At 33.7% G+C, this 24,286-nt stretch overlaps 1 protein-coding gene across 1 annotated transcript in view; it reads left to right on the top strand.

Moving 5' to 3' along the window:
* Positions 1-24,286, top strand: part of osp (myosin phosphatase Rho interacting protein outspread) — a 554,907-nt gene that overhangs the window by 16,401 nt on the left and 514,220 nt on the right. Inside the window, exon 2 of the mRNA XM_072520381.1 lies at positions 21,743-21,823. Coding sequence (XP_072376482.1) covers positions 21,743-21,823 — 81 coding nt within the window. The remainder of the gene's footprint in view (positions 1-21,742; positions 21,824-24,286) is intronic.

Here is a 24,286-nt window from a genome sequence, read left to right as displayed (position 1 = left end):
TACATATCTCCACCAATACTGTGGGTTTTAAATTTTGTTTAGAAATAATATTTGTTTCAAAATCTTCTATAAATAATGGAGATAAACTAGATCCCATTGCTAGACCAAAATTTTGTTTATAGAGTTCATTATTTAGTTGAAATAGATATTATTAGTACATAATGTCAATAACTCCATTCTAGTTGCCAATGTACCAATATTCTCTAATTTTGTTTTGACTATATTTAAAGTTTTATCTAATACTTAGCATATTTGTAAATAAACTATTTATTTTAAAACTTGCTAAAATATTATTTGAATCAAATTTAATATTCGATAATTTCTTTAAAAAATGTGTCATTTTTATTTGCAAATGGTTGTATAATCGTTGTATTCGTTTTATGAATGTTCTCTGAATTCTTGTGCCAAGACCATATGGCGCCACAACATTCTCGAGTGTACTTTGTCCTATTTTGGTGTTAAAATCGCTCGTGATAATCTTCTTCTTCTTACGATGCCTATCCGTTCCGGATGTAGGCGATCAACATGGCTATCCTAACTTTGCTTGCTGCTATTCTGAATAGTCCGGTTGTCGATGTATTAAACCACTTTCTCAGGTTTTGAAGCCAAGATATTCTTCTTCTCCCTGGTCCTCTCTTTCCAAATACCTTGCCCTGAAGAATGAGTTGCAACAAGCCGTATCTCTGTTCATTCCTCATAACATGGCCAAGATATTCTAGTTTGCGCTCTTTGATGGTGTTAATAATCTCGCATTCCTTGCCTATTCTACGTAGGACCTAAACATTAGTCACACGATCCACCCATGAAATTCTTAAAATACGTCTGTAACACCACATCTCAAATGCCTCGAGTTTTCTTAAAGAAGCTTCGGAAAGTGTCCAGGCCTCTACTCCGTATAATAGCGTATAAAATACATAGCATCTAATGAGAGAGATTTTGGTAGCAAGTGGTAACTCGTGACTTCTAAAAAGAGACTTCATCATTATGAACGCCGATCTCGCTTTTCCTATGCGTTGTTTTATTTCACTGGAGTGATCCCATTGGCTGTTAATGTTGGTACCAAGGTATGTGTAGCTGTCCACTCTGTCAATTGGATGTTGGTTAACCAAAAGCTGTGTATTTAATATTTCGCGCTTACTGAATATATCGCTCATGATAATAGTTAGTTCATATTTTTTGTCAGTTTTAAAGTCTGGAGTCTCTTAGGAGCGTAGACTTGAATGATATTTATATTAGAGGGACTGGAGTTAATATTCAATAACGTGATTCTGTCTGGTTTGGGCGTAAATCCTATCACGGTTTGAAATATTTCTCTTTTTACTTCCTAGTTTCTTGTTGTGTCATCTACCGAATAATAGATATGGTGTTCATCAATAATTCTCCAGAATTTGGCCATCGAACTTCACTGCATACAAAAATATCTATGTTCAGGCGTGTTGTTACTTTGGTGTCTTGCTTACTTGGTACATGCTTCGAATGTTTCACGTACCCTAAACCTTGACAGAAATCTAAAATTAGATACACTGAGGATAAAAGTCGACAGCATTCCACAATTACGAACATTTAAATAAACGTCAGCTACTACAACTTAAATAATTGCGAAATAAAATACAAAGGTAGTGTACAAAAAAAACGATTTATTTAAGGCAGGAAGGAAATATGATGATAACATGCAATTATATCATGTATATATATATATATATATATATATATATATATATATATATATATATATATATATATATATATATATATATATATATATATATATATAACTAAGGTACACTCGAAGAGTGGTGGGTTTTTCGGTCAAAGTGGAGAAATAAAAGACACAGAAGGTGGCTACTTCATCTATTTATTGAAGACGTTTCGCTTTCTGCTCAGAAAGCATCATCAGTTCATCTAAAAAGAACAATATGAAACCAAACCTCCATAGAGAAGTTACAACAAAAGTGTGTTACCTTACAAAAACATGTAGCAGTCAATGATGTTAAAAATATGAAAAAGCTTACGAAACTGGACATTCAGAGTTAACGTTGTATAAAACAATTAATTGAAACTAGGTATAGTTTGCAATTTAACAAAATTAGCACAGCAAAAGAACATGTGATAAAAATACATGTATATAAAAAAGTTAGTATAAAAACTTAAGTAAAAAACATTAAGGTTTATTTTAAAGTGTAAAGAACTAGAAAGATCATAAGAATGCACTTCCAACAAATGTATTTAATAAATTAGATTTTAATTTTAACTTTAGGTAACATTATAAGTTATTTAAGATTAATACATTTGTTGGAAGTGCATTCTTATGATCTTTCTAGTTCTTTACACTTTAAAATAAACCTTAATGTTTTTTACTTAAGTTTTTATACTAACTTTTTTATATACATGTATTTTTATCACATGTTCTTTTGCTGTGCTAATTTTGTTAAATTGCAAACTATACCTAGTTTCAATTAATTGTTTTATACAACGTTAACTCTGAATGTCCAGTTTCGTAAGCTTTTTCATATTTTTAACATCATTGACTGCTACATGTCTTTGTAAGGTAACACACTTTTGTTGTAACTTCTCTATGGATGTTTGGTTTCATATTGTTCTTTTTAGATGAACTGATGATGCTTTCTGAGCAGAAAGCGAAACGTCTTCAATAAATAGATGAAGTAGCCACCTTCTTTGTCTTTTATTTCTCCACTTTGACCGAAAAACCCACCACTCTTCGAGTGTACCTTAGTTTATTTTGGATTGACGGTCGTACTCCTTTTCTCGATATATATATATATATATATATATATATATATATATATATATATATATCTGAAACACTAAGAGATAATGTACAATGGATTGTATTAGTTCAAATACGTTGAAAGTTAAATATTTGTGCGTTACCTTTGTTCATGAGTAACTGTAAATATTCAAAAAGAACTAAGTAATTTCCTGTTAAACATATTCCACGACGATATCTATGAAAATTATATTGTCTGTCATATATGCGTTTACGTATCAAATACTGACATACAAAGAGTGTTCAGAGTCGTATTCACAACCATCAAAGCATTCTTAACCATCAAATTCTTAGGTCGAGTGGAAATGCGATTAAGCGCCCACTCATTTTGAATCTAACCATCAAATTATTTGCAGGTAACAGACGGGAATCTCAATTCTAAGGCCAAAGCTAAGTATAAGAAGAATTTAGTTTTTACAGTTGTTTTTCTTTTTGAGCTGTAATGAAATATTGCGTAAAAACACAGCGGTTTGAAATTAATACAATTAAAAATTTTAGTTTCAAAATTGAATTTTCATAAAATATATAGGGCAAACTATTAATTCATTATCCTGGCTTGTTTATTTTTGCAAAAATGTCTTTATCAACTAACATATTGTCGTAACTGTGTACATACATAGGGAATTTTTGCAACATTAATATTCAGTAGTAAGATAGTAGCAACAGAGAGGGAATGCCTGCGAAGATGCTGCAGAGTAACAAGAATGGATAGGAGAAGTAATGACGAAATAAAGCAAAGAACATCAATAGAAACAGACATACTAACATATATAGAACAAAAAAGACTAAAGTGGTATGGACATGTAAGAAGAACTAGCGACAGCAGATGGATAAAGAAAATAACCGAATGGAGCCCCATAGGAAGGAGGAAAAGAGGACGACCCCGAAAATCCTGGAGGAACGAAGTAGACGACGCCATGAGTAAGAGAGGACTGAACGATGGAGAATGGAACAACAGAGAGAGATGGAAACGGTTGAGCGAGGGAAGGCAGTGAATACTGTAGAATCCCTAAATATATATATATAATATTCAGTGATGGCGCATCCCATGCCCCAAAATCGGAAGACCATAAGAAAGATGGTATGACGAATTAAAAAGAACAGCAGGACTAAATTAGTATCCTCTAGCTCAGAATAGAGAAAACTGGAGATAATTGCGAGGAGATAGGTCTATTGTAACGAAAAACAGCTTAAGGTGGTCAAAAAGAAGAAGATCAGGTGGTAAGAAACCGATCGTACATTACGAAGCACTCGTTGCTCATTCTCGGGAGCGTCATTGGGATGGGTAAGGATACGGATAAGAGATACCTGCAGAATATGGGCGCCAATAAATCTTAACCCGAGATCTATAAAGGAACTAAATTCATCATCAAATATACAAAATCATTACATAAACAAAAACTATTAAAATTGACATGCTTACCGTTATAATGCAAAAAAGTTACGTGCCAATAAAATAAATTATCAAAAAAATAAACTTAAAACTGTATTTATTCAGTACTCAAAAAAATTTAAAAATTATACATACGGACATCAATAATCTAATAGGTAAATATATTGAGGTCCTCGATCAAAATAAAATCAATTATTATTAAAAAGGTAAATTAATTACCGCTTAAAACTAAAAATTAAAAGCTAAGGACCACAATCTGTCAAACCGAAAAAACTTTTTAGTTCTATTATATTACTAAATTACACATAATATTCTTTTAATATTCTCTAACAAGAATCTAATAATCATCATTATGGCTTTACAACTCTGCGTGGGTCCTAGCCTCCCCAAGAATTTCTCTCCAGGTCGTCCCTATTCATCGCCCTCAAGCACGTATTCCCATATTTCTCATGCCTTCATCGATTTTATCAAGGAACTTTGTTCTGAGTAGTTCTTCCTCTTCTTCTCAAACCAATGTATCTATCAGGGAGCGTTTTTCTAGTTCCATCTAGTTCCATCCGCATGACATGCCCTACCCACCTCAGACGTCCTATCTTAATATGTTTTACGATATCTGGTTCCTGGTATATTCTATAAAATACGAAGTTGTATCCTCTTCTCCACACTCCATTGTCATTCACCGCTCCATAGATTCGCATTAGTACTTGTTATTCGAAACATCGTAACATATTTTCATTATTTTTTGTTAGAGTCCTGGTCTCTGAACCATATGTTAGGACGGGGCGTATTATTGTTTTGTAGAGTTTTACTTTTGTATTTCTCCATACAATTGAGGATTTAAGAAGGAGATTGAGCCCAAAATAGCATCTGTTGGCCGTGCAAATTCTGAGGCGTGCTTATTTCGGTATATCCGTGGTATATTTTGGTATATTTTGTGGTTTGGCAATCCTGTATTAGAAAAAGCGTCATCCTCTTCTTCAGAGTAAAAAGGGTTAAGGTTCTTAATGTGCCAATTTTGTGAACAGAGATCGAAATTCAATTTTCATAAGTTGGCACACCTGCAGTGCCTATTCTGTCAACTGTTTTGTCAAAAAAACAACATAACCTCAAAACCTTATTAGTATATTGTTCAAAATACGTGCTTTGTGTTTTATATCATTATTATATTTTGTTGTTACTCAGGTTATGTGCAAGTTGGTGTTATTTTCATTGATTTAACTGTGCAATCAGTTTTAACTTTTTAATATGTATATCACTCCTAGGAAAAGAGAAAGGATCAACACTTCGTGAGCATACACCAATGACTCAAAGGGACATTGCAAAGGAGTGTTGTATAAGTTTGGGTGAAGTAAACAAAATAATTAAACAAAAAAAAAGAAACAGGGTCAGTTGAAGTGCAGCGGAAAGGAAAATGTGGAAGAAAACGGAACACTACTCCTCGAGATGAAGCCTTTCTTTTGCGCAATAGCAAACTTCATCCCAGAAAAACAAGTTATGACCTCCAGCAAGATTTAGAAAAGGCTGGAATAAAAATTCTAGAAAGGCGCAGAAGAAACAACTTCTGACAGCGCCTATGAAGAAAAAAAGACTAAATCGGGCAAAAAAATACGCTCATTGGAGTGCAGAAGATTGGAGAAAAGTGTTATTTTCTCATGAGACTCACTTCCTAGTGCAGGGCCAGCGATCAAAATTGATCGGATGTTGAACCAAACAGTTCAACATCCCACCAAAAAATGTTCTGGGGCTGTTTTTCATACTCAGGAACTGGCACTCTTATTTCTATTGAAGGTATGATGAACAGTGAAAAGTACAGAGCCATGCTAGGGCAACGCTTAGCTATAGAGCTTGACAAAGTACAGGCCGAAGGGGCTGCAATTTTTCAACAAGATTCAGCTCCGTGCCATGTATCGAAGGTTATGATGAAAAACTTCAAGGATAATAATATTATCCTTCTTGATTAGCCTGGGAATTTACTTAACCTTAATCCTATTGAAAATTTGTGGGCAATATGTAAGGCTAAACTGCAAAAATTTGACTGTACGACAAAAGCAAAAATGGTGGAAGCAGTGATTAAGGTGTGGTTTAGAGATGAAGCAATCACAAACAATTGCAAAAAACTTGTGGATCCATGCCCAGAAGACTAAAGGAAGTCATAAAAGTAAAAGGGGGACATATTAAATACTAATTAATGAAAAAATCTCATATAAGTGTACCTAAATTTACCTTGGGCCTAAATAAATCATATTTACAAATTAATTCTGTTTGTTCACATTAATTCGCACAAAATGTCCAGAAACCTGCGGTTCGTGATATGAACGAAATAGAAACTTTAAAATGTTACTCTTATTGCAACATTTAATCCAAATCAAAGTCAGACAACTCTTGATCTGAATCATCTCACAAGTAAATAGTCATTACACAAAAGAGGATTTAAATCTTTGATGTGTCAATTAGCAGTACTAGAACAATTAAGTCGCTAAAAAGAAAGTAGTTTCAAAGGTTGTTTGGTCACAGGGTCTTTTACCTGTGACTAACATCGGATCTCAAAAAAGCTAACACAGAGAAATACCTCACAATAGACTGCACTCGGGTCTTTCACAGAAAGACGAAACATTACACTAAAATTACTTATTAATATTGTTCTGAAGCTATTTTCTTGTGGCATTTTAAAGTAATTACTATTTAAATGGGAATAAGCCACAATTAAAGGTTAAAGTACGTTTATTGACGTTTCAATTTACACTTTCAATTTTTTGTTTAAAAAAAAAACAAAAAATTGTTTAATTTACTAATGTTTGTATTTTGAGAACGATTTCCGAAGTGGAAATTGAAACGTCAATAAACGTACTTTAACCTTCAATTGTGGCTTATTCCCATTTAAATAGTAATTACTTATATATCGAAAAGATAGAGCACGACTGAAGAAGAAGACGATATAAAAAGCTCATTTTCCGGCTAAATTTGTAATAACAGATTTATTTATCAATCAATTTTATCTCACAAAATCTTGTTTTAAAAGTTATGGTGTCTAGATTATTTTATCTGTAGAACAATGACGCGCCCAATTTTTCATGACTTACAAGATGAGATGCCTCTTATATTAATTTCCCATTAGGCCTCTTATCTTAAGATGTTCCAATAAATATATCACGCTCAGTAATTCTTCAATATCCAAAATGATTTCTTGCTTAGAGTATCAGGACTAATAAGAGAATAAAATGTATAATACCTATTTATTTATTCTACTGCTCTCCCTTTGCTGGCGCGCCTATGATTATACATTGCACAAGACATCTCGATCGGCTTCCCTCACTCACGATTGTAATGAATACCTAATCAGCATTGAAATATTGAAATAAAAGAGAGATATCTACCTAAATAGTCCTCAATTCCGTAATTAGCATTTTAATAATGATAGTTACAATATAGGAACCGGGATAATTAATGGTTGTTCAACAACAAATTGCAAAATTCCTCTCTGACACACCTTTTTGATGCAACCTTCCATGAGAATTGTCATTATAATTGAAATTTATACTATGAATTGAACACCTGTGCGATCGAATCTATCTTTATCTATCATTTTGTCTCTGGTTTTTTTTCTCAATACAATTACCGGTTTATGTGCATCATAAAGGGGTAGGGCAGGATCAAATTAATATACAGGGCGGGGATTAATTTATATATTTGATAGTTTTTATTATTAATATCAATACAACCTATGGGATAGAAGTTTTGCGAAAAAAGTAATAAACTCGATTAACGAAACAAAGAAATTTTATTTAAAATTCACTTCCCACAGGCACTTCAGTATTATATCGTCGGTTTAAAAAAATCCTCAGTCTTTGTTAGCATTTTTGTTTGTAAAACTCGTTATTTATACACCGCCTTTCCACCTGAGTCTTGGTCTACCTCTACTTATATTGCCCACATGCTTTGACGGTAGGATTCGTCTGGTAAGGTAGGTTTCATTCGCTTATTAGATACTACATCTCTGCCATGTACTGTATGGATCTCAAAGTTATATCGTCTTCTCACAAGTTGCACCAATAGTAGAAATAATCCATGTTTCCGACCCATATGACAGTACTAGTAGGAGTACTTTCTTATATATTATTAGTTTGGTTTTTGGCTTAAAGTTTGGTTTAGTTTGCTAAACCAAATAGATCCAGAGCAACACCTGCTCGCTATTAGTATCCTTCTTTTTGATACCTCCGTTGTGGGGAAATTATTGGTCATTAAGAAGCTTAGGTAAACCTTTTTTCCCAAAACTTATATCTTTATCTCTGTTGTTGAATCGAACACTGATATCATGTAAACTATATTATAACAGCTGTTAAATTTAGTATCCATTATAACAAACAACAACAGGAGCAGACCAATACGTCTTCTATCTGTCTTGTCTTCTAGTTCTACCAGACAGAACAATAAAAGTCTGATTATTTTGTAATATCATGGATGTTTGTACAAATAACGGAGTCAACAAAGACTCAGACCACTTCTTTGTAGGTGCAAGAAGGTAAGGGCAAGAATTTCAAATGCGATAAAAGAAAAAAATACCAGAACTACTCGTTACTATATATAACTTTTAGAATGCATGCTATACATATGTCAAGGTTAATTCGAAAATGAAAACACAATAGATCAAAGCTTAATATCCAATCAACGATGGAATGTTTACAAAAGAACAAGTAAAGAAAAGAAGAAGAAGAAGGGATAAGAAGCACTATGTCATGATGGTCTTTTAATTTCTATCGAAGTAGTTGTGGCTTACTGTTTGGGCTATTTTGGTTCTACAGTTGGTTGTATGACTTGGGTTTCTTTATAATATATTTCCTTTTTCCCCTTTTCTGTCGATTTTCCTCTACAGCTTCTGATTCCAAGTTTCCAATATCGTCATTTCTCTTATGTTTATATCTTACTTTGGGTCTATCCCTTGATTTGCATATTACATTAACTGTTAATGTTACTAATTGGTTTCCATGTTACTGATTATTGGACGCAATTCAAAACTATCTTTGGATAACAAAATTTTACTCTACAAGTCCATCCTCAAGCCCATATGGACTTATGGGATTCAGCTATGGGGCACTGCTAGCGTCTACAATACAAACATCTTACAGAGATTCCACTTACAAGGTGCTGCGTGCCATATTCAATGCGCCATACTATGTATCCAACGAGGTGATTAATACGACATCCCCCTAGAATCCGTGAAAGAAGCTATACAACGTTTTAGTGCTAAATACTGTGAACGAGTGCTAGTGCATCCTAATGCATTTGCTTGACAACTAAATGTGCGGAACGTATTTGAAGTACGTAGACTAAAACGGCAATTGCCGTCCGACTTGTCCAACTGAACATAATAAGTGTATTTAAACTAATAAAATTGTAATTTTAGAATTGTAAAGAGCTTACTCACTGGAGTAACTCTCTACATGTCTGCATTTTTACCATACCAAATGCTTAATGCCCGATGGGCCCATTGTTGTACTCAATGGAGTTATATAAAAAAAATGTTACTGATTGGTTTCACTGGTTTTTTCTCTCCTTTTTGGATACCCCATTCATCTTAGTCATAAACAAAATCCTTATACTACCAGTGCTGACTTATAAATCGGAAACATGGACCATCTTTAAGACAGATGAAAAACTCTTGCTCATATTTGAAAGAAGAATTCTGAGAGGAATATTCGGTGGCGTCTATGAAGGCAGTATTTGGAAGAGGAGGTATGCCACAAATACAAACATATGTGGTAAAGACTAAGATGAGCAGGACATCTAGCAAGATCACAGCAGAATAACCCTCCTAGACGAATCCTTATGTCACAGCTGCTAGGAGATAGACCAAAGTTTAGATGCAATGGTGGTGTAGACGAAGATGGTAAAAAAATAGGTGCAGCAAACTGGTAACGGTTGGAAATGGGTAGCGCTGACTGGCAAAATAAGCTTGGGAAGGTCGACGTTTTATTATAGCGCTGTAGCAGCATTGCTACAGCGTAGCAATACTAATAATGTCCAATAACGTGTACGTTATTGGACATTATCTGTGTTTTTCTGGAGCAAAATAGGTATTTCGTTTTTTTTATTTATATGCTCCTTTTTTCTTTGCCGTTGTATATGTTTGTTAATTCTTCTTTCAGACTACTGCTACTATATCATTACCGTTTGGCTATATCGTTTCGGTAACTCAAATTGTACTTTCTATCGCGATCTTAAAATTGTACGTTTTGTTGGACTGGACAAATTCTATCCAATAAAATGTGACGTGTAAACTTCAAAACCTAGGTCTTGTCGAATTAAAGGTCAGATTGAAGAACTGATAAGAGAAGCATTATTTTGCGAGAACTGATACGACAAAACGAAACGTGCAGACTCATATTCAGACAAGACGTCCGATCTTAGCTCAGTTCACGACTAGGACCACTCCGGATCGCTTCCTTTTTCCCGAAAAAACTGAAGTCAAATTTGCGGCAATTCAATCACTATTTTCTCGGAGAGTTCATTGAAATGTGTAAAAAAGTCACATATGAAGAAATTTTTACTTTTAAAAACATACAAAGAAATAGATAGTTGCAAAAAAATAAACTCGTCGGGATCGGTTTATAAAAAAGAGTTGAAAAAAGTGAGTACATGAGTTATCTCTGGAACTGGAGAAGACATATACAAACCGTCTTTGTTGTACTTCGACCTATTAGAATTTTTATATGATGAAGAAGTAGCAAGGATGCTACGAGAAACTATAAACTATGACGAGGAGTCTCAGAAGATATCATAAAGTTGCTGTGAATATTTCATGGGATGTAATGGCTTTTCTCAAGCAGTTGTCTTGGTTCAGTATATATGGTGTTACCAACTCTAGCAATTGACAATAGGCTGAGGTGTCCACTCGCAAATAAAATAATGCCATCAGGTTCGCCTTAGTTTTTTCAGAAACGAGACGTGGGAATACTGGCTTGTTTTCAGAAGTTACTCCCTTTAACTATCTTGGTCTTTTCCCTCTTCATCCCTTTTCCCGTTAGTCGTTGTATCGTAATGTCTCTCAAAAAGATTCATTCAATTTCATCAAACTTTAATTCAAGACTCTGGATTTTAACTGAGGTAGAAAGCCGAAGAGACAACACGTAGTGTGTCTACAATTGGCAAAACGTATATTTTGTCCAACATTTTGTATGCCCGACAAAACGTTCAATAAAACGTAGAGGGAAAACTGGCGTTTAGATAGTGAGTTTGAGAAATAATCGCTTTTTATCACTCTTGGGTTATGGTGGACGCGTTTTATTCGTCCAGTATCACTATCTCCTATGAGTACTTCCTCTATTTCTTAAGAGATAACAATAGTTGTATTTACATATTAATGTTCGTTTGGTGCAAAAATAAGTAACTCCTCGAACTACCTTGTTTTTACCTGTACTGCTAGTGCCATTTGATTGGGTTTAAAAGCAGTGGGTTTACTAACTTTAAAAAACAAGAAAGTGTTTTGAGTACAAAACAAAAACTAGTCAATAGTAGTATTATTAATTGAGTGTTACTGCAAGATCTTCAATGATTCATTCTCGCAATACATGGCATGACACAAGCCATACAATTTTCTAGACTTATCCGACAGCATATTGTCACTAACATAAGTATAAAGATGTAATGGAATTGGTAAAACATGTAGGTAAGTGAATTTGTCATTCTACAGTAGTTAATAAGCGGTTTGGCCCCTTGAAGTGAAGAGTATAGTGAATAGTCATCATCATCAACCTGTACGCATCCACTACTGGACACAGGTCTCCCTTAGCTCTTTCCATTTGCCTCTGTCTTGTGCGGCTTGCATCCAGTTACTGCCGACACGATTCAGGTTGCCAGTCCATCTGGTTGCTGGGCGTCCTTTGCTCCGTACTTCTTGTCCAGGTCTCCACTCGACAATACGTTTTATCCATCGGTTGTCTGATAGTCTGATCACACGAGTGAGTAGTACAAGGTGACTAATTTAGTAGTACTCAAGGTTTTTATGTTTGCAACATCTTAGTACTTTTTCTAATTTTCAGGACAAAAAAGTCAATATGATTTTATATTAGCCTTAACTTATTAAAGCCAAGCGACATCTCATGTGTTAAAAAAAAATAGAGAAAATGTAGATTAAAAAATTTTTAGGATTAAAATTTGATATAATAAAAGCAGAAAATGCTTAAGTTTACCAAAGAAATCAGGAACTACGGCGAAAAGACAATTTAAAAAATGATAGTTTGACCAAACCAAGTGAAAGATTCCTTTAGTGTTACCAATCTAACGCACATCTAAAAGAATATTGACAACTGTCACTTCAAAAAAGCAAATTTTTCATAAGTTTAAATTTGGATATTAGTGAATATTCCATTTAAGTTTTCACTACTATTTTGCAAGTTTTATAGCCCAGTAAATGAACGTAAAATACTACCTTGTAATGTTCCGTGTCACCACCCAATGGTATAAAAATTTGGATTAAGGTTCTACTCACCCTCCACTTTACTTTTGGACTTGTGCCGTTGGTTGCTTTTTATTTTTTAGTGGTGAATACTATCCCTATTAGAAAAAAATTGAATAATAGTAAATTAAAGCGGGTAATTGATTCAAATCAGATTTTAATGAAGTAAATGAATGTGAGTTAACATTAAACAACATACATAATTTAAGATTTTATCACAGTTTAACCCCTAAATCTCACCCCCTATATTAGTTATAATAATTAAAATAATGTTATTGAATACCTTCTCTCTACTGATTTACGTTCCAGTTCAAAATTTTGGTTGGTTCTATTAAAAAAAATCATATAATTGTAAATTTAAGCAATTTGAAATTTTTTACTTATACAGTGACATTAAATTTAGATTTCTTTACTGTTTTAAGTATTTTTTTTTTCATTGAAATAATAAATATAATTTTTTAATAAAAATGTTATGCATTTATTTTATTTTAACTTAAAAACAATCCTTATTAGTTTGTAAAGATGAGTGAAAGTATGTCTGTGCACATTCTGTTTATCTTACAATACAGTATACGCGTATCTTGGTTCTTGGTTCGTATTGGTTTTTTACTCATAACATTCCATAGATTAACATAATCCAGGAGACGAGGTCCACCCTGTGCACCAGGATGCTCGAGAACCATCGTCGGTTTCATATTCGTGTTCAGCGACCTCGAAAATCCCCGACTAATAAAATTAAACTTATTCCTGTCGATAGTTTCTTAATTGCAATTTTTTCTTTTTCTATGCGCTTTGAAAATGCATTTTTCTTATGCACAAAATGTAATTTAATATTTTACCACCATTAATTTTGTTGACAAACTTTCCTGACACTTTCACGAATCGAATGCAAAATGTTTCATAGCGATTCATTTTGTTGCGGAAAATTGGTAAGGTTAGTGCTTAGTTTCCTCGCCTAATTTAAATTCTCGGTATATGTATTATATCTTATTATAATAATATCTACCTTTTTGCTCCTGAAGACTATTATATCATTATCTTTTTCTTAGCTAGATATATTGTTATTGATAAGGTGTATTCTCTGCCAGTTAAGAGACTGACACCATGCGAACTTAAAATAACTCATAACGAACTGAAAGGTATCTCCGTAGTCTACATACGCGTATACTTCTACTATACTTACTTACAGGTATGTGGTTCAATTAAACTCTCATTATTTGATTGTTACACAGATATAAACTTCCACACAACTGAATGATTAAGCAGATGCCTATCGCTAGGTGGGTTTGGTAAAATAAAAATATTCATTCGGATGCTTAGCTTTTGTGCATTTTTTAATTAATTATGATTATTGCCCGTGATTGTTTTAGTTCGTTTATGCTATGTAGTCCAGTTACTGAACCTAAAAATGGGATATCTTAGAGTTTTTTAAAACAGCATCGATTTACTTGAAATTTTGACAGGAGTTGTAAAATAACTTATATATCAAAAGTTATACAGTAAAGTTATACAGGGTCTTTCAAAAAAAAGGTAACACCGTCTCTAGGATAGGTAAAAAACTGAAAAATAATTAGGGTTTGCTGAGTAAAAATTTTTTGTAACGCCATCCGTTTTTAACATAAAGGACGTTGAAGGAAAGAGATTTACACATTTTCACGATTTTGCCGAAACTACTGGCAACATTATACTGAAATTTTATACGACTATGTTTTGGAAGCTGATACATCCCATGAATTTGTTTTTATATACTAAAGGGCGCACTTAGACTAACATAGAGGGCGCTGGTTACAAGGTTCTTACCAAGTATTATTCAAAACATTTTTTTAAGGGTAGAATTATTAATTAAAATTCCAAGTGAACTTAAGCATCATACAATTCATTTTACATCAGAAAGGTACTCTTGGTAAAACTCCATTCAATGTACCGTTTTTGGAAAATTTTGATTTGAAAATTATGAACTAATAACCAATGCTGGTATAAAGTAATGTTAAAGTTAATAATTAAAAAAAAATCACAAGAAAAAAAATTAAAATAAAGACTAAGAACATAAAATAAAATTCAATTAGAGTAAGTGTTCAAAATGTCTTCACGAATACACAAGTCTATCCTTTTTTCTAAAGAATCCATTAATCTTCTAAACGGTTGGGAATCAGCTATGATGTCATTAAAGTGACGTTGAATGCTGTGTTCCAATTCTTGACGCGGATTTACCTCTGTGGCATAGACTTTTTCCTTAACATACGACCAAACTGTGTAGTCCAAAGGATTAAAATCGCATGACTGAGGAGGCCAATGAATCGGAGCTTCTATATCTCTACCAATCCATCGATTCGGAAAATGATTTTTCAACCAATTACGACACCTTCTATCAAAGTGCGATGGAGTTCCATCGTGCATAAAAAATAAAGATCTTTGCTCGTTTAGCGTTAAATCTTCTAATATATCGAATGGGTGATTGTTTAACAGGTTGATGCCGACCATATTTTTGAGGTATTCTTGGATGCCGCTATGTTTTATTTGTTTTTTCGTTTTCATTTACGCCATAAATCATGTAATTAATAGTTTTATTAACTTAAATCATTTTTTTATCTAAAATTAGCGAATAAAAATATAGTCCTATCGGAGTGGTCGGTGTCAAGCATTAATGCACGTTTTCGTGCTTGGTGGACGATGTGGAGGAGGTTTAACGGCAGATCGTTACATCTGAGACATCTTGGAGGAACGTGTGGTTCCATACGCGGGATTTATTGGTAACGCCTTTATTTTAATGCACGATAATGCACGATGCCATACCGCACGAGTCACCACCACCTATCTGACCGAGATCGGTATACCTACAATAAATTGGTCTGCGTTGAGCCCGGACCTAAATCCAGTAGATGCATGTTTGGGATGAGCTTAAACAAAGGGTCCGGGACAGAAATCATGCACCAGAGAGCATAATGAAATCGAGAACTGCGCTTATGATGAATGAGAAGCAATGGCTCAAGAATTTATTAGAAAAGTCATCTGATTCATGCCAAATCGATTGGAAAGTGTAATTAGGAGTAGGGGTGAAAATAAATGAATTCCTTTTTGTAATTGAAGATTTTTCTGTTCAAACCGCCTTTTCTTGCGTTCGTTCCAATGATAAATATTTAGGAAACTCTGTTCGTATTGCATAATGTTTTTATAATGCTTCCTCCAAATAACGCAATGGCAGTTTTTCTAAGTTCAATAATAAAGTTATTGTTTGCACATTACATATTTTTATTTTCATACTTCTTACATTGAAACATGAGCTGTAATCTCAACTCTCGCTTTTGAGTCGATTGTTTTGCACTCAAGCCTATTTTCACGGGATGCCGAACACTCCGATCGGAGGTATTATACATTTTAGCAATAATACGAATAACATACACCATATTTATGTAAAAAACGTTTATTTTCATTTTAGAAATATAGGAGAACTAAACTGGTAATATCCTACAGGTATACAAAAAAATATAATTACACTTTATCAAGGGACAAATATGATATAAACAAATTTACTCAAGTCAAAAAAATATGAGAAACACCCACGATATTTTGAAGAACACCAGACTAACAAAAACTTATTTTTTTTTATGAAAGTCTTCGAAGCACTTTACTCAAAACCAGGACTTCCAGGACATTGTTTGCATTCAAACGTCGTCTGTTTTTTCACTTTGTTTTGTATGCAGGTTTTACATTCCTTCCTAGACACACGTTTGGTTTCAGCATGTCCTGTCTTGATTTCATTTATTGTTTTTTCAATTTTTTAAATGCAGTGCATAGCATACAATTTCTTTTTATGAGTAAAAGGAAGTAAAAACGAAGACGAAGGCCACCAGGGTACTTTTTATGTAGATAGTATGTATTTATCATACTCATTTGAAGGACATAAACAAACAGTTTTTTATACTACCTTATCGTTTTCCTATTGCACTTGATCCTGGCAGTCAATTCCTGACATAATTATTATAGTTTAGAATACCTTTAGGTTTTATAGTTTCTTTTCCTCTTTTATTTTTGAAAATGTCAGTTTCATTCCCAAATTCAGTACTTATATAACTGACATCCCGTTTATCCTTCCATTTTCCCGTATGCATTCCATTAGAGAATCTAAATTCATTTCTCCTCGTTTTAATTTCGCCTTCACGGCTTCCTGTGGGTTGCACTTATGGTCCTTTCTTAGGGTTCCAGTACAATAGGTGTTATTTTCCAGCAACCTTGTAGCTAATTCAACACTGTTGTAAAAGTTGTCGAGGTATACTGCATGTCCTTGACCTAGCTTTTCTTCAAGTAAGTGCAAAACTACTTTGATGGTATGTCTAGTCTGCCATATTCTCCTGATGAACACTCAATATGTCAATCTTCAGCACCAATCTGTCTGTTTCTGTGAGCATGTAAAGTTTGATTCCATACTTGTGGCGTTTATATTGTATATATTGTTTAAATTGTAAACATCCTACAGGAGATTTGTCTAATTACAATTCTTTTCCTGGATAATAGAAGCTGTTCATCTTCGCGTTGAAAATGTCGACCACATATCTTATTTTGCCTAAACGATCGTTATCTTTGTGTTGGCAAAAGTAAAGTGACGCCTTAACATGAGAATAAATCGATTTCTTGACATGTATTCTCCAAAAATGGGTATATTGAAGAGCGGGTCAGTTTTCTAGTAAATCAGTGATACGTGAAAGTTGAATGGTGTCGTTATGAAAAAGGAGACATATAAATTTTTTTTAATTCTGGAACAGTTAGGTTCTTCCAATTTGTGATACGTGACTTTGCAGATATTCCATCTTTCGGAAAAACTTGAATAGCAAAATCATTTGTCTGGTCTGCAATCTGGGATAAAAATGTGTCGTCAATTATAAAGTTGAAATAGTCTATAGATCTGCCCCTGTCCGGAACTGGTACTAACAGCTCATGTTTTTTTTTAATGTAAACTGTTTCAATATACCTGTTTTTGTTCGTTCAAATTTGACTTGCTGATTAGTCGAAATAGGATTGGAATTTACAAACGAACCCGGAAGATTCCCTAATGACTGGTCATCATCATGTGCATCTGAATCACTTTGTGTTTCTGAATCAGAAGGATATTCATCTTCGGACTCAGGTAAATCTGCTATCTTCTAAAAGCTGCAATACTTCTACTTCTACATCTGTTAATGCTTTTTTTTATACTCAGGTAAATCACTTGTTTTTTTCTGCAATTCAGAAGGTACATTTTAAGCGACACAAAAAATTAAAAACGCGAAACCAACTATAACACGTGCTCAACAAATCTTTCAAGAAGGACGCCAGAAAAGCTACAACTTTTTCTCGCTTACGCTGACAGAATACTGACTACTGACTCTGGTCTGGCTGCTGGCTCTTAAAAATAAAATATACACAATTCTTCGATCGAAGTCGGTGGCATAAGCCGAAGCCGATAATCTCCGATCCGAGTAGTTGGCAATCACCCTGTTAAAAAATCAAGGTACCATTCAATATCACCATTTAAATTTCAACGTAGAATATGACAAACTATTAATTTGTTACCTACAGTTGCTGCCCAAACATTGACTTTAATTGAGTGTTGGTAATATGATATAGTCTTTTGACTCGTGGATTCACATCACACAGTAGTGTGCATTATGGGAGTTGTAAGGGTGGCCTCGTTCGTAAAAATAATGCACAAAAATTTGGATTAAGGGCTGTCCTTTCTTGAAATGTATTACAAAAATACGCTCTAACCGGTAGATCGTCTGGCAAGAGATCTTGAACTAATCTGTAATGATAAGAATGTAGTTAATGCTCTTTAAGTATCCTCCAAGTACTTGAACAAGACATATTTGTTTTCTTCTTCAAGTACTTACGCCAACTGTTGGATCTTGGTCAATTGAATTTAAAATAATAGTTTCTTTATTAATTGTTCTTGTTGTTCTTGGTCTACCAGGATTTATTTTATTTGGTCTCCCATTCCTAGTTTCTTGGCAACGTCGTTCAACAGCCCTTAATTTGTTTTACTTGGTAAGTTTCTTCTAGGAAACTTTTCTGCATAACTCGTAAAAGCTGCACTAGAGTTTCCTAAACACTCGCATATGGTTAATAATATGTCGGTATATTCAACATTTGAGTACATTTTGATTAACAATATGTAATTTTCGTATTGAACACATTCGTATAAAATTGAATTACAATGTTGCCAGTAGTTTCGGCAAAATCGCAAAAAATGTGTAAATTTTTTTTCTTCAACTCCCTTTATCTTAAAAACGGATGAAGTTACAAAAAATGTTTACTAAGAGCAAACCTTAATTATTTTTCATACATATATATTCGTTCGTATACCTGACATAAATCAACAAATTAATCGATTGATAAGACATCAACTAATAATAATATTTAATTGAAGTGTTTGTATTTGTATCTTAACCTCCACTTCAACCTTGTAATCATTTTTTTAAGAAATATAACTACGTGAAATGCATTTATCCTTATATCAATTTTAGTAAAAATGTTTCGGCAATGGTTTTAACGTTACTAAAATAATTTTTTATATAAAATTGAATCAATGCCACAAAATTGAAAAGAAACTCATGTAGACCAATTTAAGGTGGCAACACTCATTAATACAGGAAGTAGAAATTATACTTACTGACATAGATAACAAAGCTTTTAATGAAAAAACCCCCAATCTGCTGTAGCTTGCTAAATCAAAACCTGTTATTGCAACTTTCGCTTTTAACAATCCAGTGCTATGTCTCTCCTCTCTCCTAAACCTAAACATTACGTAATGGTTGAAGAATGTACTGAAGCTTTTAAATCTGTCAGAAACAGTTGTTAATAAGAGTTACAGTATTAGATTTCTAATAATAGTAGTTTCATTCATACAATCTATGTAATTGTAAGGTGTTACAGTCTACTAAAATCTCTTTGTACCTCGACTCAACGAGATCTTTTATGCATGTACTTCTGCAGTACTTCTAACAAAGTTGATCAGTTTTCTAGAGAGCATGTTCATTATTTACGGGGGTACAAGGGTAAGCATTTCTACAATCATAAGGACCATTTGCGAAACGTATTATGGTGTTGCCTCATATATGATCTACCGAATTTTTTATTTATTTTTGCAGAAACGGCAGTTCTTAATGCCCATTTTGCTGAAGTTATATCCCAGAGGAGAGTTGTAAATTTAAAATATTTTGTTCGTATTTATAGCAATGACTGAGGTTTCAGACCATAATTTATTATCTAAATTTATTATGGTTTGATAATCCATTATCGCTTTTAGGTGTTTTGTCTTCAGTCATACACATATTTGATGTCTTTGATATTACCATTTTGCTTATTATACTTCTTTCGAATATTTTTCTTTTTGTCATCTGATGCTTTGAGATTGGAGGAATCCGTCGCATATATTACTATTGCTGTAATAAATATGCGTCGTGATGTTTTAGCTGTTTCCCTCTTAATATTCTTTTATTCCTTTAAAAAATTTCGTCTTTAAGTCTAGTCGGCAGAGATTTGATCTCTAAAAACGAGTCGAACAGGTTGAATTTTGCTGAGAAAGTCAATTTTTGGGACAATAAAATTTGTATCAATTAGACGGTCAAAATTTTATATCTGTTGATCAGACTGTCCTATCGACATAGATCAATACGCGTTTTAAACGAGAATACTGCACATCTTTCTCACTGCCATGGTCATGCTAGATTGTTTGTATTTGACTAACGCGTATACCCAATGATACACGATGTTCATGAGAGGTAATATGTCGATCTGCTTCTATCATGCCATGCACAGCATCAATGTTTTTCGGGATAACAGCTGTGACCTGACTGCCTTCCCGAAATTCGACACTGAAAATGGTGTGTTCACGCTTGAATTCTTCATACACACATACACGTTTACAACCCAAGTGCGAGATGCATGTGTATGTGTGTTCCAATGGAACAGTGGGATCTACATGTCCGAAGATCAAATCGGTCTCATTCCGTAATGGAGTATCTGACCTTCAAGCTCTGCCACCACCCCTCCCTATCGCAGGACATACCGAATGATCTTAAGTGTAGCTAGAACAGCTTTTCTCCCTATGAATCACTGAAGTTAATTGAATGCTGGACTTGATTTGGGTCCCCAAAAAGTGTGTATTCCGGACAGCGAGCCACCGATTTAAGTCGGTGTCTCTAATTGGCAAAATAAATGTTGTTTTCCTTGCCGGCCTAGCAACCGAAGAGTCTGGTCATCCACGCTTGTCGTACGGACCTCGATGCTTAAAGTTTGCGATTTGGTCTTTTGATCTACCTGAAGGGTTTTAAGCCTAAATGGCAATTTGCCTGAAGGGCATTTTGCGTGAAGGGCATTTTGTCTGAAGGCTCATTTCAGCTGAAGGGCAGCTGGTGTGAGACTGTGACCGAAGACCGGCATTTACTTGACATGTTCGTGTTTGTTGAATGGTTAGTAAGAGGTTGGTGGTAAGGTGGTTAGTAAGAGGTTAAGATGAAATCATAATAGAAAGAAGTTAGTAATGGCTTGAATTCTTCAAACCATCTGTGAACAGTTAATGGGTGTGGTGCTTTATCATGAAAATTGCAATTTTTACACGAAATTTTTTAAAATTTATTGTTGCTAACCCACGCTATGAAATTTCAAACTATCAATGTTGTTTACCATACAAATTTCAAAATTTATGTGAATCATATTTACGAATTCGAGTAACTTCCGCTAGATGGCTCTCTAAAAAACTTTTATGATTGCCTGTGCCTATGCGCAATTTTTGATAATTAGATCGGCAAATTAAAATAATCACGTTGATTTTGCAGTGAAATTAAGTGTTGTTAAAAGAAAGATGATTATTTCTATGGTACTCTATCAAAAATTGAAAGTGAATGTCTAGACACTATACATATTTTTATAATTATGTATCTCAATATTATTAAAATTACGTTGCCAGCACCCTGTTCTATTAAATCCGAGTAGTTTCAATAACAGTAGCTTCTACATAAAACAGGACCGCATCTTTATGGCCGATTAAACAACAACAAAATAACTATGAAAAATAGCTTCTACCTTCGTAAATCATCTGTTTGCAGGTAATAAAATTTTGTTTTTTATATTGCAGGCTAGTCGTTCCATAGCCCGAAGCGGTTACCTGTTTGTCGCACCAGATTGGGATTTCTCGGTACCACTCAACAGAACCAAGGTGAGATTTTTGAATTTTAATATAGGAATATACACTGGATCTTTCATTTTTATATAATACTGAGTGTATCAACAAAGTCTGTTAATTCACAAAAGTTTTAATAACTGTGATAAGTATTTTTTAGTTTTTTTTATTAAGTCCATAAAAATAACTTAAACAAAACCCCTAAAAAGTCCGCAAAAAGTGAGTATTTAAAGCAAAATGTGTTATTGTAAATATCATGACGAGAAGACACTTAACCCAAGAAGAAATGTTAAGAGCGGTTAGAGTGCTTGCAGAAAGTAATAATCGGTTAAGGGTCTCAGTTATAAGCATTACATATAACCAAGCTCAGTTATTTTTAATATCCTAAAGATAAAAACATATTTTAAGTTGGGAAATTGTGGTAAATATAAAGCGTTTGATGTTGCCATCTCTAAAGTCAGTAAGGAAACCATTCCTGGTCTTTTAACAGGTATTTTCTGCACTTGACGCCTAAATTCCTCGTCTTCATTTTCAGGGTCTGTAGATATTACCATATTGCAACGAGTGTTCCCGAACGAACCTAAACCGTGTTATTTCATGACTGTTGAATATTGAGTATGAATATCACTGTGACAGCGGTAACTGGAACGTTAAAACAAACAAGACCTAGGAATAGTTAGAAGCCTACTGAAGCTACAAGAATATTTCAGACCAAATGATTGCTATATAAAGAACCCGACATGGCAGTAAGGTTATTTCAAGGCGAGATGTCACGTTGACGTTTTTTTTTTTGTAAAAGTTAAGTTTTATTTGAGTTTTAGCGGAATAAACGTTTTCCCCACCCAACTTGTTTTCATGCGTTGAGAATGCTTTCCATATTGAATCCAGCTATTTACTGTAGCTAATCCATAAAATATCAACACTATTGTTGAATCCTTTATTGCGTTCTCTATTCATTCTCACACATAAATACAATTATTTGTTATTTCTTATTCATTATTGCGTTTGTTTTAAACCAAATAATTTCGTGCCAGGAAACAACTACATGGGGTTGGGGGGAGGGGGGGGGGAGTGTCGTGAACATAGATCAAAAACTTAACAAAAATGTTTGCACACTTTTTGTTTAGAATGTACCGTTCTCTCAGCAATAACGTTTGAAGTGACCAACCTGCGCGAAATAAATTTTTTAAATTGATCAATCGAACAATCAAAAATCAAAATGCGTTTTTTCAAAGGTGAAGTGTGCAGCTTTTTTTGTGCCATTTTTGAATTTTGCTGCAAATAAAGTCAGTTTCTACAAAGCTGTTAAATAAATAAAAGTTGCTCGATTTTGCCATTCTTTTTTTTACGATTCTCATAATATAAATAAAATTTATTACTTCCATTGTTAGAGCCCAATCTTCAAAACCTATAACATGAAATTTCGATATTGAGTTTTGGCAATAAATAAACATGAGTCATTTGAAACATTCCTAAAAAACGCTAAATTTAAACTTTCAAATTACAAACGATGTCAACGGGAAATGCTTCCACGAAGACGGCATTGGGTGGAATTTGTAGCTAAAATTGTTTAGTTTCGAAAAACGTACTTGTGCAATCAAAAAGAAGGAGCTTTAAACGTTTTAGATCGTTTATAGTATGAATGTTTAAATTCACCGTTTTTTAGGCATATTTGCCTATGTCGGTTTTAAAGACTAGGCTCGATCAATTGAAACTTTATAGGGAGCGGTCAATTAAAATGATAATTTTTCGACTGTTCTAACAACCATTCAAATTTCGTCATTTTGTGTCATGTGGAACAATTTCACCCAATCATGTCAACATTAGACTGATAATTGCATTCAGTGCAATTTTCAATCCCTATGAGAACACGATCGAGTTTGACAACTTCATCCAAATAAATTTCAAAATGTCACGTTTCAAAATCTAATGTTAACTTAAATTTTAATAATTGTACTTTCACTAACTGTACTTTTAATAAATAAATGTTTCGTTATGTTGAGTTATGATTTTTTTTTTTTCGAAAAATTATCCGCCGAATATCCCTCGGACATTGATGAATGCCTCATAATTTCATGACAAATTTCTCAAGCTCGTTGCTTGGTAACAGCACTCAGCATTCGGCTTCGTGCTGTTACCAAGGAACGAGCTTTCGATTGTCATGAAATTATCTCGTCTGTTATCAATGTCCTAGGGATATTACTACTGATAAATTTTATTGAATTCATGAGAATCGTAAAAAATGGCAAAAATCGCGCAACATTTATTTATTTGACAGCTTTATAGAAACTGATTTCACTTGCGGCAAAATGCAAAAATTGCATAGGAAGCTGCACTCACTTTACCTTTAAAATGCATTTTGATTTTTGTCGATAGGACTCTCTGATCAAAAGATATGGAATTTTTACCGTCAAGTTGATACAACTTTTTTTTAAAACTAATTTCGCTCGCGTAACTGATATTTTAAAATCGCCGGTCGCTTCAAGCGTTGTTTCTGGA

Source organism: Diabrotica undecimpunctata, chromosome 1 (genome assembly GCF_040954645.1).
Source record: "Diabrotica undecimpunctata isolate CICGRU chromosome 1, icDiaUnde3, whole genome shotgun sequence".
NCBI classification, from domain to species: Eukaryota; Metazoa; Arthropoda; class Insecta; order Coleoptera; family Chrysomelidae; genus Diabrotica; species Diabrotica undecimpunctata.
The sequence above is the reverse complement of the archived record's forward strand: the minus strand, read 5'-3'. Positions and strand labels throughout refer to the sequence as shown.